Source organism: Bos taurus, chromosome X, assembly GCF_002263795.3.
Source record: "Bos taurus isolate L1 Dominette 01449 registration number 42190680 breed Hereford chromosome X, ARS-UCD2.0, whole genome shotgun sequence".
NCBI classification, from domain to species: domain Eukaryota; kingdom Metazoa; phylum Chordata; class Mammalia; order Artiodactyla; family Bovidae; genus Bos; species Bos taurus.
The window spans coordinates 89,040,159-89,055,310 of record NC_037357.1 but is presented as its reverse complement, the minus strand read 5'-3'; the positions used below and the strand labels follow the sequence as shown (position 1 = coordinate 89,055,310).

At 39.6% G+C, this 15,152-nt stretch overlaps 1 protein-coding gene across 2 annotated transcripts; it reads left to right on the top strand.

Moving 5' to 3' along the window:
* The first annotated feature begins 264 nt into the window (after window positions 1-264).
* On the top strand, window positions 265-6,378 carry NUDT11 (nudix hydrolase 11). 2 transcript variants are annotated; one of them, XR_816966.3, is made up of 3 exons: window positions 289-909; window positions 3,142-3,220; window positions 4,660-6,378. XR_816966.3 is itself a non-coding variant. In NM_001101296.2 (2 exons), coding segments are annotated over exons 1-2 (495 nt in total). In that variant the 5' UTR covers window positions 265-415; the 3' UTR covers window positions 4,661-5,387. The 2 variants fall into 2 exon arrangements, 1 of the variants encoding a protein (NP_001094766.1); NM_001101296.2 differs by lacking the exon at window positions 3,142-3,220 and having other exon boundaries at window positions 265-909; window positions 4,660-5,387.
* The last annotated feature ends 8,774 nt before the right edge of the window (window positions 6,379-15,152 follow it).

Sequence of the window (15,152 nt, the reverse complement as noted above, 5' to 3'; positions counted from 1 at the left end):
TGGGGACGCGGACGCGCGCGCGAATGCGCATCACCTCGCTCTGCCTTGGTCCGGGCGGCTGAGGAGGGAAGGAGGGACGGACGGAGACGCGCACCGGAGACGCGAGTGGGCTCTTCGCAGAGTGGCGGGCTCGGGGCGGAGGCGGGGACGGGGGCGGAGGCGGCGCCTCCTCCACTCTGGCGTCTGTGCTCGGGACCCCCGGCCGCGCGGGGGACGGACCGACTGACGTACCTCGCGCGCCCCCGCCCCCGTCCCCGCCCCCGCCTTATCTTCCCTGAGCTCCTGGGGCTCCTGAGCTGAGGCCCCTCTCTCTCTCACTCTCTGCCCCTCCTCGCGGCTCTTTCTCTCCCCAGCACCTTGGAGTCCCTCGACCCGGCTGCGGCGGGGACCTGAGCGGCGGCGGACGGCCTCGAAGATGAAGTGCAAGCCGAACCAGACGCGGACCTACGACCCGGAGGGGTTCAAGAAGCGGGCGGCGTGCCTGTGCTTCCGGAGCGAGCGCGAGGACGAGGTGCTGTTAGTGAGTAGCAGTCGGTACCCGGACCGCTGGATCGTGCCGGGCGGGGGCATGGAGCCCGAGGAGGAGCCGGGCGGTGCGGCCGTCCGCGAGGTGTTTGAAGAAGCGGGAGTCAAGGGGAAGTTAGGCCGGCTCCTGGGCATTTTCGAGCAGAACCAAGATCGCAAGCACAGAACGTACGTGTATGTACTGACTGTCACTGAGATTCTGGAGGATTGGGAAGATTCGGTTAGCATTGGGAGGAAGCGAGAGTGGTTCAAAGTCGAAGATGCGATCAAGGTTCTCCAGTGCCACAAGCCCGTGCATGCCGAATATCTGCAAAAACTAAAGCTGGGCGGTTCCCCAACCAATGGAAACTCCGTGGCCCCGTCCCCGCCGGAGGGCGATCCCTAGTATGTACCGCTCGTGCACAAACTTCTGCTTTCCGCCTACCTGACAATAAGTAGTGCCTGGAGCACCTCTCTTGCCGTGTGCGGTCTCACCGGGAGGAGGGAGGCTTCTTTTGTTTCCTTGGCAGACCTCTGAATCACGCTTGCAAACTGTCTCAGTTGCCAGGCACTGTTTTCAGGCACTTTGCACGTTTTTCAGATGCTTTCAGAATCGCTTCTTGGTAACACTTGATAACATTTCAGAAAGCCAAAGCCACATGGGTTTTTTAAGTTGCCTTAACTGGTCACCCAGAGTTTGGGATGTGTGTGTATGTGCATGCACGCGCTTGTGTGCATGTGTACTTTTGGTACCAGTCTTGTGGTTTGTATTGTATTGAGGGCCTTTAAAATCTGATCACCTTGGTTGTGTGGCATTTTCATTAATTTTTTTTAAGTTGTTTTCTCATTCACAGCTTTAGTCCTGTCAGCAAGCCCTTCTGTGATGGGAATTGGTTTGACGGTCCAGTTTTGAATTTCAAAAAAGTATTTAAGAAATTTTACACCATTTGCTCTTTCTGCACTGAGCAATAATTGCATGTTCAGATATGTGATCTAATTTGCCCTTTTCAGAAATTGCTTTATTCATATGTTGTTAATTCGAGTTTCAGAATATTTTCATAACTGATATTTTTTTACTTCTTACTTGAAATAACCATTACCTTTTTAGCCCAAATGTAGCTTAGCAAAATACCATTTTATAGAGTAAACACTCTCTCGAGAAGGTTGTTATGTACTGTCCTGATAATGTACATATTATGAAAACTGTATTCCAAGTGTGATTTAGCATGCTCAACTTCCAACTTCCATTGCTCTTTTCTCAGTGCCCTAGAACAACTATGGTTCTCAGTATAAACTATTCTTTGAAAGAAAGTTTGCGTATTTGAATTTGTGATAGTCAAGTTAAACTTGTCTGAGTATCAGTAGTCAAAGAACTGGAATATTATATGGTAATTTCATCCCAATTGAGGGAGTTAGCTTTCTTAGCTACTCAGCTACTACTGACTTCTCAAACTGTTAAGATGTCTGAACAATCTCTTGTGAAGATTTTGGATTAGGTTTTGTGTCACATGACAATCTTTTTTGGGTGTCTAAGTAAAAGCTCTTACTTACATTTGCTTCAGGACTTGTTTAGGGATCCTATCTAAAATGTATAGGTCTGTCTTCTGGAACTACCTTTATTCCTCTAGCCATGTCGGCAGTTAGGTAGATGGAAAATCTACTTTCTAAATTGGGCTTCAGGTTGAAAAAGTTATTCTATACATAATACTTAAGCATTTTTAAAACATCCTTCTAGTAAATAATAAGATAGAAAGTAATAGTTATTTCAAACATTTTGTTAGTCCTGAAAGTAGCCTGTTTTAAAACACAATTACTGCTAAAGATTTAATGGAAGTTATCCTTTGTTAAATTAATTCATATTTTACTGTTGTGCAACATACATGCAGAACAGTTGACAAATCTTTACAGCTTAATGAATCTGTACATAGTGAGCAATACATGTAACTAGAGTTCAGATCCAGAAATTATTAATAACATTACCTGTAACTCAAAAGTCCATTGCATTCCTCTTCCTAATCAGTACTCTGCCCTTCTATCTTTTAAGACCATAGAGTAGTTCTACTTTTAAACTTTATATTGAATTTTAGAACATATACTCTTTTGTGCTGCTCCCTTATGTGCTATATGTGTTTTGTTCCTCAAAATACTCAAATATTTTTCTCTATTTGGTTGCATTTTAATTCTATAAATTAGTAACATGCTTATATGATTGCTTCTAAAAAGTGGGTTCTGTTTCACTTTCTAAAGAAATTTGGTACTACTATTTTGAAAACAAATCTTATTACACTTTCAAGTACAGATAAAGTGCAAGTTTCAGTTCACAAAACATTTTCTGTACTAATGCCATTGAAGTAAACTAAAAAATGAATGAGTTTTAAAAACAAGTGACAGTTTATTATCTGAATTATTTCATTTGATTAATTATTGTGTATTTTTCAATTTTCCTCTGCAAAAGTGATCTATATCAAATATATATTTGAGCACATATGTTTAATTCCAAACAACTTGACCTTTACTATTCATATAATCTCAAATAGCCCCAAAGATATTTTCCCCCAATAACCTAGTTATTCAAGAGGGTTCTTAAATTCTACCTTAACATTAACACAGCAGATATACTGGGTTCTTATTTTACAGATATTTTTGCAGATAAAAACCCCTTCCATCTGAAATGCTGTCACAAATACTTTGGAGCCTTAACTTGTTATTCTTAGAGGTAATAATGCATCATCTTACTTGGTTCTTAAATTAAGTGTCTGACAAAGGCAAAAATATACAGTATTCATATTAACCCTTTGTTAAGAATTTAGCATATAAATACATTGTGGGTTTGTTTGCTTTTGCCAGAAACATTTAGAATATGTCATGCTATATTTTAGGATTGACTGTTAGGTTCATTTAAGTAGCTTTTGTGAAATATTCTCTGGAACTTAGCCTAGTCGAAATAGTTTAAAGCTCCAAGGAGACTTCTCTTTTTCTCTTTAAGACCAAGCCTTTCAAGCTAAACAGATGAGCAGAGATCATGTAAAAAATTTCTACCGCCTCAGCGCTCCAAAGATTGATGTACAGTTGATTTTTTTTTCCTTCTAAGAGTGTTAAAGTCACTTATATGTTGTTTGTTTGGTTTTTCAGCCTTCCCCTTGGTAAAAAGGGAAAAAGAGTACTCTCCATAGATAATTGAGGTTTGCAGCAATGAATCAAATTTTCTTCTGCATGTTTTATAACCAGCATATATTTTCAGCTGCTCAAATATTTTATTCTTTTAATTTATAGAGAGGCAGCATTAGAGATTAATTATAAATACATAGAAACACTGAAAATAATTGGTGCTGTGTCTATAATGTATAAAAAATTTTAAATAAATTGTGTCTGAATATGTACACACACAAATATATTTGGGGGACAAATCTTTTACTTCCAGGTGTCCCATATAGGGAATCCACCAGGCACTACCAGGGTTTCACCAGTGTTTTCCTGGTAGTTGTCTTCTGATAAACTGTTATACTATATTTAACAGATATTAAATATTTTATGGGCAAATAGCATTATGAGAATCGGAAAGGTCACTATGGTAACTGAAGTAAAACTGGATATTTTTATGAGCAGTTTTCAACTGCTTCTTTTTGCTAATTCTGTAACTTCAGCCAAGTTATTTGATGCTCAGGGTTTTTAATATAAAATTGAAGATAATAAAAATGGTTACTTCATAAACTTTTCCTATGAGAAGCCTTTCCTGACCACCTGGGTCAAGATACCCTCTCCTGTGTGTGTCATGGTTTTTACAATTTATTGTACTTACCTATTTGCATGGTTGTGTGGCCACTGGCTAGGAACCAATAATTCCCATAAGCCTAGAGTCCAGAACATGAAATTTATGTGTTTTTTTTTTTTTTATGTCTTAGATGACCACTCCCCCTTTTGCAAAACTTCTGGTATCACTTCTTTCCAGATTTTTTTGTTTTGTAACATATATTGACTTATAACTTCCTCAGCTGCTTATCCAGACTCACATTGCAGCTGCATTACATAATTCTGGGAAGGCTTTCCAAATGTGAAGTGAATGATGCAGATAATAAAGGCTTTGTAAGTTTATCAATTGGAAGAATTGTTAAATTAATATAAGCCTTCTAATTTTATGTTGGTTTGTTTCTCCAGATGAACAGCAAAGATGTCCAGGATTGTTTGAAAGAATCAATGATGTGAACCATTAATAAATGGAATTGTCAAGTATAGGTGAGCACTTCCATGCTTCCAAGGAGACAGCTCATCTGGTTTTCTTCCTGCATCTTGAGACATGCCTTCCCTGTCTATTTTGCTGACTTCTCTTGCCCTGGTGATTTTACTGTTGTACATGAACAGACTCTTATTCAGCACCTGTAGCCTTTTGTTGTGCTTTTTTTTGATATGTCTGCCTTCTTTATTAGACTATGATATCCTTGAAAGCAAGAACCACATCTCCTTATTCTTTGCATATTCTGCCCCTGAGACACTACTTGAAATATGGTTGACATCACTGAAGGTTCTTTGATTCAATTAATATTTTATAATCACTACATATAATTATAATGGCAAAACATTCCCCTTCCAATCTGGTGCTATATGCTCTCCAGGCACCATGTGTGTGGCTTTTCTGAATAAGACATTTTGGAAACTTTTCAAGGCAGTTGTAGGATATTCAAGGACAACAATTACTACTCCTATTGCTATGTCATACCATGCAGTGGATAGCACGGTTTTTACATCACGTAGGGCAAAATTTTATAGAATCAGTCCTTTGTGTAACAACTTCAGTGTTTTTGTACTGTTGTTAATTTGCTTAAAATTTTATTCAAGAATACCACTTGCTGTAAAACTAATTATAAAAATAAATACAATGAACATAATAAGATGATGTGCTTTTAATAAAAGTTTTACAATATACAAATAAAAAAGTTAATGTTTTTGCAGTGCTCTAACCACTTCTTTCATGTAATCTTAACATTTCTTTGAAGAAAAGATTGCTTTTCTAATTTTACAGATTCAGTATACTGTATTATTTGATGTCAGAGGCAAAAAAAACTGCTACAGGCAGTTTCCAAAGTTAATCATGCCACTTAGTTTGCCTAGGTTTCTTTATTACCTCTCACTGATTCAGTTGGCCATAGTTTTCATCCCCTTTTCCAATACACTCAGCTAGATCCTCATCCCACCTGGATTCTGTATGTGAGAATGCAGAGGATTGAAAGAGAGCTACATTGTTGTCACCTGGAAAAGTCAAGGGGGGACACTTCTAGGAGGGTGCTGAAAATTAAAAGATTTAGAGATGACTTGGGTCAGCTACCTCCAAGAGAGCAACTTTAAGACAATGACAGAGATGTTTAGAGGAAATTTTATGGAGTTCTGCCATGGGGTTTGTGATGTCAGCACTCTTCCTCATCTCCCTACAGAGGCCCTAGAGTGGCCTTAATAAGGTAGTTTTCTTTCTTTTGCATTGTAAAGCAGTAAAATCGAAAAAAAGCTTGGACTCCATTTGAGTGTTACACCCTTCCACATGGTACCAGTGAAATGTAATGATTATTTCCCCAATTTTTATAGAATTTGAAATAAAGACACATTTCCCTGGTGTATTGGATTTTTTTAGGTATGATATAGTACTGTGGTTATGTTTTTTAAATCCTTATCTTTTAGGGAAATATACTGTAAATTTAACAGATGAAAAAATATGCTACTGATATTTGCTTAGATGGGGTGAGTGAGCATATAGACGAAATTGGCAATAAATTGAAAATTATTAAAGTTGGGTGATGGATATTTGGGAGTTCGTTATACTATTCTCTATACTTTTGAATATGTTTGAGATTTTTCATAATAAAAATTGAAAAAAATTCTTCAGAGTATACTTGTAGGCCTACCTCTATCCCTACGACTTGAGAAGGTTGGTTGGAACATCAGTCGACAGCCCATACAGCCAGAACGTCTCCTCCCCTCAAAAAAACCTAGGTTTTGTTCCTGAGCTAACATGTTGGCAGACTTTCTCTTCCCTTAATGTGAATGCTTCCCTCGGAGGTCTCCCAGCTCTACACATAAAAAGACTTTTAGTTGCATCAGTATGTCAAATATGACCAGAAAGCTTTGAACACTACTGGTGGACATAGCTTAGGTTCCACTCCCCATTCTATAATTTAGTTTTAAAAGCTGAAATTTTTTTCCTCATTACAAAGTTAATTCATCTTAATTTCATGAAAGTTGGAAAATTCCCCCCAAAATAAATGAATCAAAAATCACACATGATCCCCCTACCAAGAATAACTATGTTTGAAAAAAAAAATGTGTGTGTGTGTGTGTATTCTAGCCATTTTTCTTTTCAAATATAAACATACATAACCCAGACACAGATGGCACAGATGAGCCCCTTCCCCCAGAATAGTTCCTAAAATCCATGACCACTTTATTGTTAAACAAACACAACACAGGCACCTTGCTGTTCCTCAGAGTGTTTTAGGGTACTTCTCATGGTTGTCATGGGCTTCCCTGGTGGCTCAGATGGTAAAGAATGCTCCTGCAATGCAAGAGACCTGGGTTCAATCCCTGGGTTGGGAAGGTCCCCTGGAGGAGGGCATGGCAACCCAGTCTAGTATTCTTGCCTGGAGAATCCCCTCGGACAGAGGAACCTGGCAGGCTGCAGTCCATGAAGTTACAAAGAGTCGGATACAACAGAACGACTAAATATAGCACACTACACAGGGCTGTCATGGAATTTTTGCTACTTCTTTTCTGTACAAGTGCACAGGCATAGCACAAAACTTGGGTGTCAAATCCAGACCAAGTTCTCTATCAAGTGTTGATGAAGGGAACAATGCAGGTTTGTTTTATTTATCTGTTTAGCCATGAAAGAGCTGCAGCCTAGGCTAGCAAGCCCTGTGTGGAGATCTTTATACAAGAATAAGATACTAAAGGTTGTAATCTTTTTTTTTTTCTAATTCATTTAGTTTTTTACTTTACAATATCGTATTGGTTTTGCCATACATTGACATGAATCTGCCATGGGTGTACATGTGTTCCCCATCCTGAACCCCCCTCCCACCTCCCTCCCCATACCATCCCTCTGGGTCATCCCAGTGCACCAGCCCCAAGCACCCTATATCATGCATTGAACCTGGATTGGCAATTCATTTCTCATATGATAATTCACATGTTTCAATGCCATTCTCCCATATCATCCTGCCCTCACCCTAGCCCACAGAGTCCAAAAGACTATTCTATACATCTGTGTCTCTTTTGCCGTCTCGCATACAGGGTTGTCGTTACCATCTTTCTAAATTCCATATATATGCGTTAGTATACTGTATTGGTGTTTTTTTTTTTTTTTTTTCTGGCTTACTTCACTCTGTATAATAGGCTCCAGTTTCATCCACCACATTAGAACTGAATCAAATGTATTCTTTTTAATGGCTGAGTAATATTCCATTGTGTATATGTACCACAGCTTTCTAATCCATTCATCTGATGATGGACATCTAGGTTGCCTCCATGTCGTGGAAGCATTATTATTATAAACAGTGCTGTGATGAATATTGGGGTACACGTGTCTCTTTCAACTCTGGTTTCCTCAGTGTGTATGCCCAACAATGGGATTGCTGGGTCATATGGCAGTTCTATTTCCAGTTTTTTAAGGAATCTCCACACTGTTCTCCATAGTGGCTATACTAGTTTGCATTCCCACAAACAGTGTAAGAGGGTTCCCTTTCCTCCACACCTTCTCCAGCATTTATTGCTTGTAGACTTTTGGATAGCAGCCATTCTGACTGGCATGAGATGGTACCTCATTGTGGATTTGATTTGCATTTCTCTGACAATGAGTGATGTTGAGCATGTTTTCATATGTTTGTTAGCCATCTGTATGTTTTCTTTGGAGAAATGTCTGTTTAGTTCTTTGGCCTATTTTTTGGGTCGTTTATTTTTCTGGAACTGAGCTGTAGGATCTGCTTGTATAATTTTGAGATTAATTCTTTGTCAGTTGCTTCATTTGCTATTATTTTCTCCCATTCCGAAGGCTGTCTTTTCACCTTGCTTATAGTTTCCTTCATTGTGCAAAAGCTTTTAATTTTAATTAGGTCCCATTTGTTTATTTTTGCTTTTATTTCCAATATTCTGGGAGGTGGGTCATAGAGGATCCTGCCGTGGTTTATGTTGGAGAGTGTTTTGCCTGTTTTCCTCTAGGAGTTTTATAGTTTCTGGTCTTACATTTAGATCTTTAATCCATTTTTAGTGTATTTTTGTGTATGGTGTTAGAAAGTGATCTAGTTTCATTCTGAGTGGTTGACCAGTTTTCCCAGCACCACTTGTTAAAGAGATTGTTTTTTCTCCATTGTATATTCTTGCCTACTTTGTCAAAGATAAGGTATCCATAGGTGCGTGGGTTTATCTCTGGGCTTTCTATTTTGTTCCATTGATCTATATTACTGTCTTTGTGCCAGTACCATACTGTCTTGATGACTATGGCTTTGTAGTAGAGATTGAAGTCAGGCAGGTTGATTTCTCCAGTTCCATTCTTCTTTCTCAAGATTGCTTTGGCTATTCGAGGTTTTTTTGTATTTCCATACAAATTGTGAAATTATTTGTTCTAGCTCTGTGAAAAATACCGTTGGTAGCTTGATAGGGATTGCACTGAATCTACTGATTGCTTTGGGTAGTATACTCATTTTCACTAAGTTGATTCTTCCAATCCATGAACACAGTATATTTCTCCATCTATTAGTGTCCTCTTTGATTCCTTTCACCAGTGTTTTATAGTTTTCTATATATCGGTCTTTTGTTTCTTTAGGTAGATGTATTCCTAAGTATTTTATTCTTTTCGTTGCAATGGTGAATGGAATTGTTTCCTTAATTTCTCTTTCTGTTTTCTCATTGTTAGTGTATAGGAATGCAAGGGATTTCTGTGTGTTGATTTTATATCCTGCACCTTTATATCCTGCACCTTTACTGCACCTTTACTAGCTCTAGTAATTTTCTGGTGGAGTCTTTAGGGTTTTCTATGTAGAGGATCATGTCATCTGCAAACAGTGAGAGTTTTACTTCTTCTTTTCCAATCTAGATTCCTTTTATTTCTTTTTCTGCTCTGATTGCTGTGGCCAAAATTTACAATACTATGTTGAATAGTAGTGATGAGAGTGAGCACCCTTGTCTTGTTCCTGACTTTAGGGGAAATGCTTTCAATTTTTCACCATTGAGGATAATGTTTGCTCAGGGTTTGTCATATATAGCTTTTATTATGTTGAGGTATGTTCCTTCTATTCCTGCTTTCTGGAGGGCTTTTATCATAAATGGATGTTGAATTTTGTCAAAGGCTTTCTCTGCACCTATTGAGATAATCATATCATTTTTATTTTTCAATTTGTTAATGTGGTGTATCCAATTGATTGATTTGTGGATACTGAAGAATCCTTGCATCCCTGGGATAGAGCCCACTTGGTCATGATGTATGATCTTTTTAATATGTTGTTGGATTCTGATTGCTAGAATTTTGTTAAGGATTTTTGCATCTATGTTTGTCAGTGATATTGGCCTATAGTTTTCTTTTTTTGTGTGTGGCATCTTTGGTATTAGGGTGATGGTGGCCTCATAGAATGAGTTTGGAAGTTTACCTTCCTCTGCAATTTTCTGGAAGAGTTTGAGTAGGGTAGGTGTGAGCTCTTCTCTAAATTGTGTAGAATTCAGCTGTGAAGTCGTCTGGTCCTGGGCTTTTGCTTGTTGGAAGATTTCTGATTAACAGTTTTAATTTCTGTGCTTGTGATGGGTCTGTTAAGATTTTCTATTTCTTGCTGGTTCAGTTTTGGAAAGTTGTACTTTTCTAAGAATTTGTCCATGTCTTCCAAGTTGTCCATTTTATTTGCATATAGTTGCTAATAATAGTCTCTTATGATCCTTTGTATTTCTGTGTTGTCTGTTGTGATCTCTCCATTTTCATTTCTAATTTTGTTGATTTGATTTTGCACCCTTTGTGTCTTGATAAGTCTGACTAATGGTATGTCAATTTTATTTATCTTCTCAAAGAATCAGATATTGGGTTTGTTGATTTTTGCTATGGTTTCTTTTGCATTTATTTCTGCCTTAATTTTTAAGATTTATTTCCTTCCACTAACCCTGGGGTTCTTCATTTCTTCCTTTCCTAGTTGCTTTAGGTGTAGAGTTAGGTTATTTATTTGATTTTTTTCTTGTTTCTTGAGGTAAGCCTGTATTGCTATGAACCTTCCCCTTAGCACTGCTTTTACAGTGTCCCACAGGTTTGGGGTTGTTGTGTTTTCATTTTCATTCATTTCTATGCATATTTTTTTTTCATTTCTTCTGTGATTTGTTTGTTATTCAGCAGCGTATTGTTCAGCCTCCATATGTTGGAAGTTTTAGTAGTTTTTCTCCTGTAATTGAGATCTAACCTTACTGCTTTGTGGTCAGAAAAGATGCTTGGAATATTTCAATTTCTTTGAATTTACCAAGGCTAGATTTATGGCCCAGGATGTGATCTATCCTGGAGAAGGTTCCGTGTGCACTTAAGAAAAAGGTGAAATTCATTGTTTTGGGGTGAAATGTCCTATAGATATCAATTAGGTCTAACTGGTCTATTGTATCATTTAAAGTTTGTATTTCCTTGTTAATTTTCTGTTTAGTTGATCTATCCATAGGTGTGAGTGGGGTATTAAAGTCTCCCACTATTATTGTGTTATTATTAATACCCCTTTCATACTTGTTAGCATTTGTCTTACATATTGCGGTGCTCCTATGTTGGGTACATATATATTTATAATTGTTATATCTTCTTCTTGGATTGATCCTTTGATCATTATGTATTGTCCATCTTTGTCTCTTTTCACGGCCTTTGTTTTAAAGTCTATTTTATCGGATATGAGTATTGCTACTCCTGCTTTCTTTTGGTCTTTATTTGCATGGAATATCTTTTTCCAGCCCTTTGCCTTCAGTCTGTATGTGTCCCTTGTTTCAAGGTGGGTCCCTTGTAGACAACATATGTAGGGGTCTTGTTTTTGTATCCATTCAGGCAGTCTTTGTCTTTTGGTTGGGGCATTCAACCCATTTACATTTAAGGTAATTATTGATGAGTATGATCCTGTTGCCATTTACTTTATTGTTTTAGGTTCGAGTTTATACACCCTTTGTGTTTTTCCTGTCTAGAGAAGATCCTTTAGCATTTGTTGGAGAGCTGGTTTGGTGGTGCTGAATTCTCTCAGCTGTTATCCTTATGGGAATCCCCTTATGTGTTATTTGTTGTTTTTCCCTTGCTGCTTTCAATATTTGTTCTTTGTGTTCGATCTTTGTTAATTTGATTACTATGCGTCTTGGGGTGTTTCAACTTGGGTTTATCCCATTTGGGACTCTCTGGGTTTCTTGGACTTGGGTGATTATTTCCTTCCTTCCCCATTTTAGGGAAGTTTTTGACTATTATCTCCTCAAGTATTTTCTCATGGTCTTTCTTTTTGTCTTCTTCTTCTGGGACTCCTATGATTTGAATGTTGAGGTGTTTAACATTGTTCCAGAGGTCTCTGAGGTTGTCCTTAGTTCTTTTAATTCTTTTTTCTTTTTTCCTCTCTGTTTCATTTATTTCTACCATTCTATCTTCTACCTCACTTATCCTATCTTCTGGCTCCATTATTCTACTGTTTGTTCCCTCCAGAGTATTTTTTATCTGGTTTATTGCATTATTCATTATATATTGACTGTTTTTTATTTCTTCTAGATCCTTGTTAAACCTTTCTTGCATCTTCTTGATTGTTGTCTCCATGCTATTTATTTGTAACTCCAATTTGTTTTCAAGGTTTTGGGTCATTTTCACTATCATTATTTGGAATTCTTTATCAGGTAGATTCCCTATCTCTTCCTCTTTTGTTTGGTTTGGTGGGCATTTATCCTGTTCCTTTGCCTGCTAGGTATTTCTCTGCCTTTTCATCTTGTTCATATTGCTGTGTTTGGTGGCTCAGACGGTAAAGCATTTGCCTGCAATGTGGGAGACCTGGGTTCGATCCCTGGGTGGGGAAGATCCCCTGGAGAAGGAAATGGCAACCCACTCTAGTACTCTTGCCTGGAAAATTCCATGGACAGAGGAGCCTTGTTGGCTACAGTCCATGGGGTCGCAAAGAGTCAGACGCGACTGAGCGACTTCATTTCACTTCACTTCACTTCTGTATTCTGGCAGTTTGTGGTTCCTCTTTATTGTGGAGGTTCCTCACTGTGGGTGGGGTTGGACAGGTGGCTTGTCAAGGTTTCCTCTTTAGGGAATCTTGTGTCAGTGTTCTGGTCGGTGGAGCTGGATTTCTTCTCTCTGGAGTGAAATGAAATGTCCAGTAATGAGTTTTGAGATGTCAGTGGGTTTGGTGTGACTTTGGGCAGCTTGTATATTGAAGCTCAGGGCTATGTTCCTGTGTTGCTGGAGAATTTGCATGGTATATCTTGCTCTGGAACTTGTTGGCCCTTGGGTGGTGCTTGGTTTCAGGGTAGGTATGGAGGCGTTTGATGAGCTCCTATCGATTAATGATCCCTGGATTCAGGATTTCTCAGGTGTTCTCAGGATTTGGACTTAAGCCTCCTGCCTCTGGTTTTCAGTCTTATTCTTACAGTAGCCTCAAGACTTCTTCATCTATACAGCGCCGATGATAAAACATCTAGGTTAATGATGAAAAGTTTCTCCACAGTGAGGGACACCCGTAGAGGTACACAGAGTTACATGGAGAAGAGAAGAGGGAGGAGGGAGATAGAGGTGACCAGGACGAGAAGAGGGGGAATTAAAAGGGGAGAGAGCAAGCTAGCCATTAATCATTTCCCTGTGTGCTCTCCACAGTCAGGATCCCTCAGAGATGTTCACAGAGTTACACAGAAAAGAGAAGAGGGAGGAAGGAGACAGAGGTGGCCAGGAGGACAAAATGGGGAATCACAAGGAGAGAGACAGATCTAGCCAGTAATCCGTTCCCTAAATGTTCTCCACAGCGTAGAACACACAAAGAGATTCACAGAGTTGGGTAGATAAGCAAAGGGGGAGGGGGGAGATAGAGGTGACCTGGTGGAGAGAAAGGAGAATCAAAAGGGGCAGAGAGCAATCAGGCCAGTGATCTCACTCCCAAGTAAAAATGGGTACTGAAGATTGGGTTCTTAAAGGTACAAAGTTGATAACAAACATCAAAAAGCAAAGATTAAAAATCTAGAGTAGAGGTTAGATTCTCAAATATACAATATCAAAAAAAAAAAAGGTCACAAAAATTATAAAATATATATATATATATATATGTGAAGTTTGCTTTAAAAATATGGTCTTTTTTTGCAAAGTAATAGTAGGTTATAAAAATGAAAATTAAAGGAGTAATAGGGGACTTAAAAATTTTTTTAATTTAATTTAAAAAATGATAATAGTAAAAATGTATCTAGGGCTTTCTCTGGAGCTCTTGCGGACAGTGTGGGGTCAGTTCATTTTCAGACAGTTCCTTGGTCGAACTTGTACTTCTCAAGGTCTATAGCCCCCTTCCTATGTAGTCAGTGCTAACTACAGGGTTTTAATCTATTGCACCTGTCACTTTCAAAGTGGTTCCCTCTATTTTAGCTTCTTATGTTTGCTGGTCTCTTCAGTGTCTAATTTCCGCCCCGACACAAGCAGGGTGGTGGTGGTCACTTTTTTTTAGGCTCAATTGTTCTTTCGTGCTGTGGGGAGGGAGGAACAATGCAAACAAATATCACTGGCATGTGCTCACAGTGATTCAGCCACACTGCATTTGCCCCCGCTCACAGCGTGTGTGCTTTCCCAGTCTACACTGTTCATGCTCTAGGTTGCTCTGCCGGGAACTGTCTGATGCGGGCCCTGGTTTGCATGCACTTCCCAGGTCTAAGCCACTCAGGTTCAGGTTCTCGGGTACTCCACAAAGGCAGACTTGGTTGGGCCTGTGTTTTGTGCCCATCCCAGGTCCAAGCAGCTCAGATGACCAGGTGCTTGGCGAGCACAGTTGCCCCCAGTTGAAGGCTGTGACTTATTGCCTCCCCTGACCCAGCCACTCAGTTTTCTGGGTGTACAATGGGCGCGCCTTCTCAGGTGTGCCGTGTGTCTCTTCTGGGGAGCTGATCTCTGACCTCGACCCTCCTGGTGGATGTCAACCATCCAGAATCCCAAGAAGTCTTGGTTAGCAATGAAGTCTGCTTGCAGTTTGGTATAGGATGCCTCTCTGGGGTCGTGATTGCCCCCTTCCAGCTCTGGCTGCCCTCGCCTGCCTGTCTCTAGCAGGGGATGTGCCTGCGGCAGCTGGCTAGTTCTACTCAGTCCTTTGTTCTGTGAGCGGGCCTGGTGGTGTCTTAGGTTAGGGCTTTTCATGGGATAGCTATCCCACAGTCTGGGTTGCTATCTCAAGCTAGTTCCCTCAGATTGCCCTCGGGGCCTTCAGGCCCGGTCCTTACCCTAAGCAATGCAGCCCCTGCTTGCTAGTGGGGGATGTGAGCGTCTGGGCTGCTGCTCTGCTGGGAGTTGCTGTTAGGCACATAATCTGTGGGTTTTAATTATTTATTTATTTTTCCTCCTGGTTATTTTCCCCTCTGAGATTCCAAGGCTCACCACAGACCCGCTGGAGAAAGTGTGTTCTGGTGTTTGGAAACTTCTCTCTTTTTTAAGACTCCCTTCCCGGGACAGA

Bases quoted from the DNA above. Each gene is read 5' to 3' on its own strand.
- NUDT11 (NM_001101296.2), top strand. From the start codon at position 416: ATGAAGTGCAAGCCGAACCAGACGCGGACCTACGACCCGGAGGGGTTC.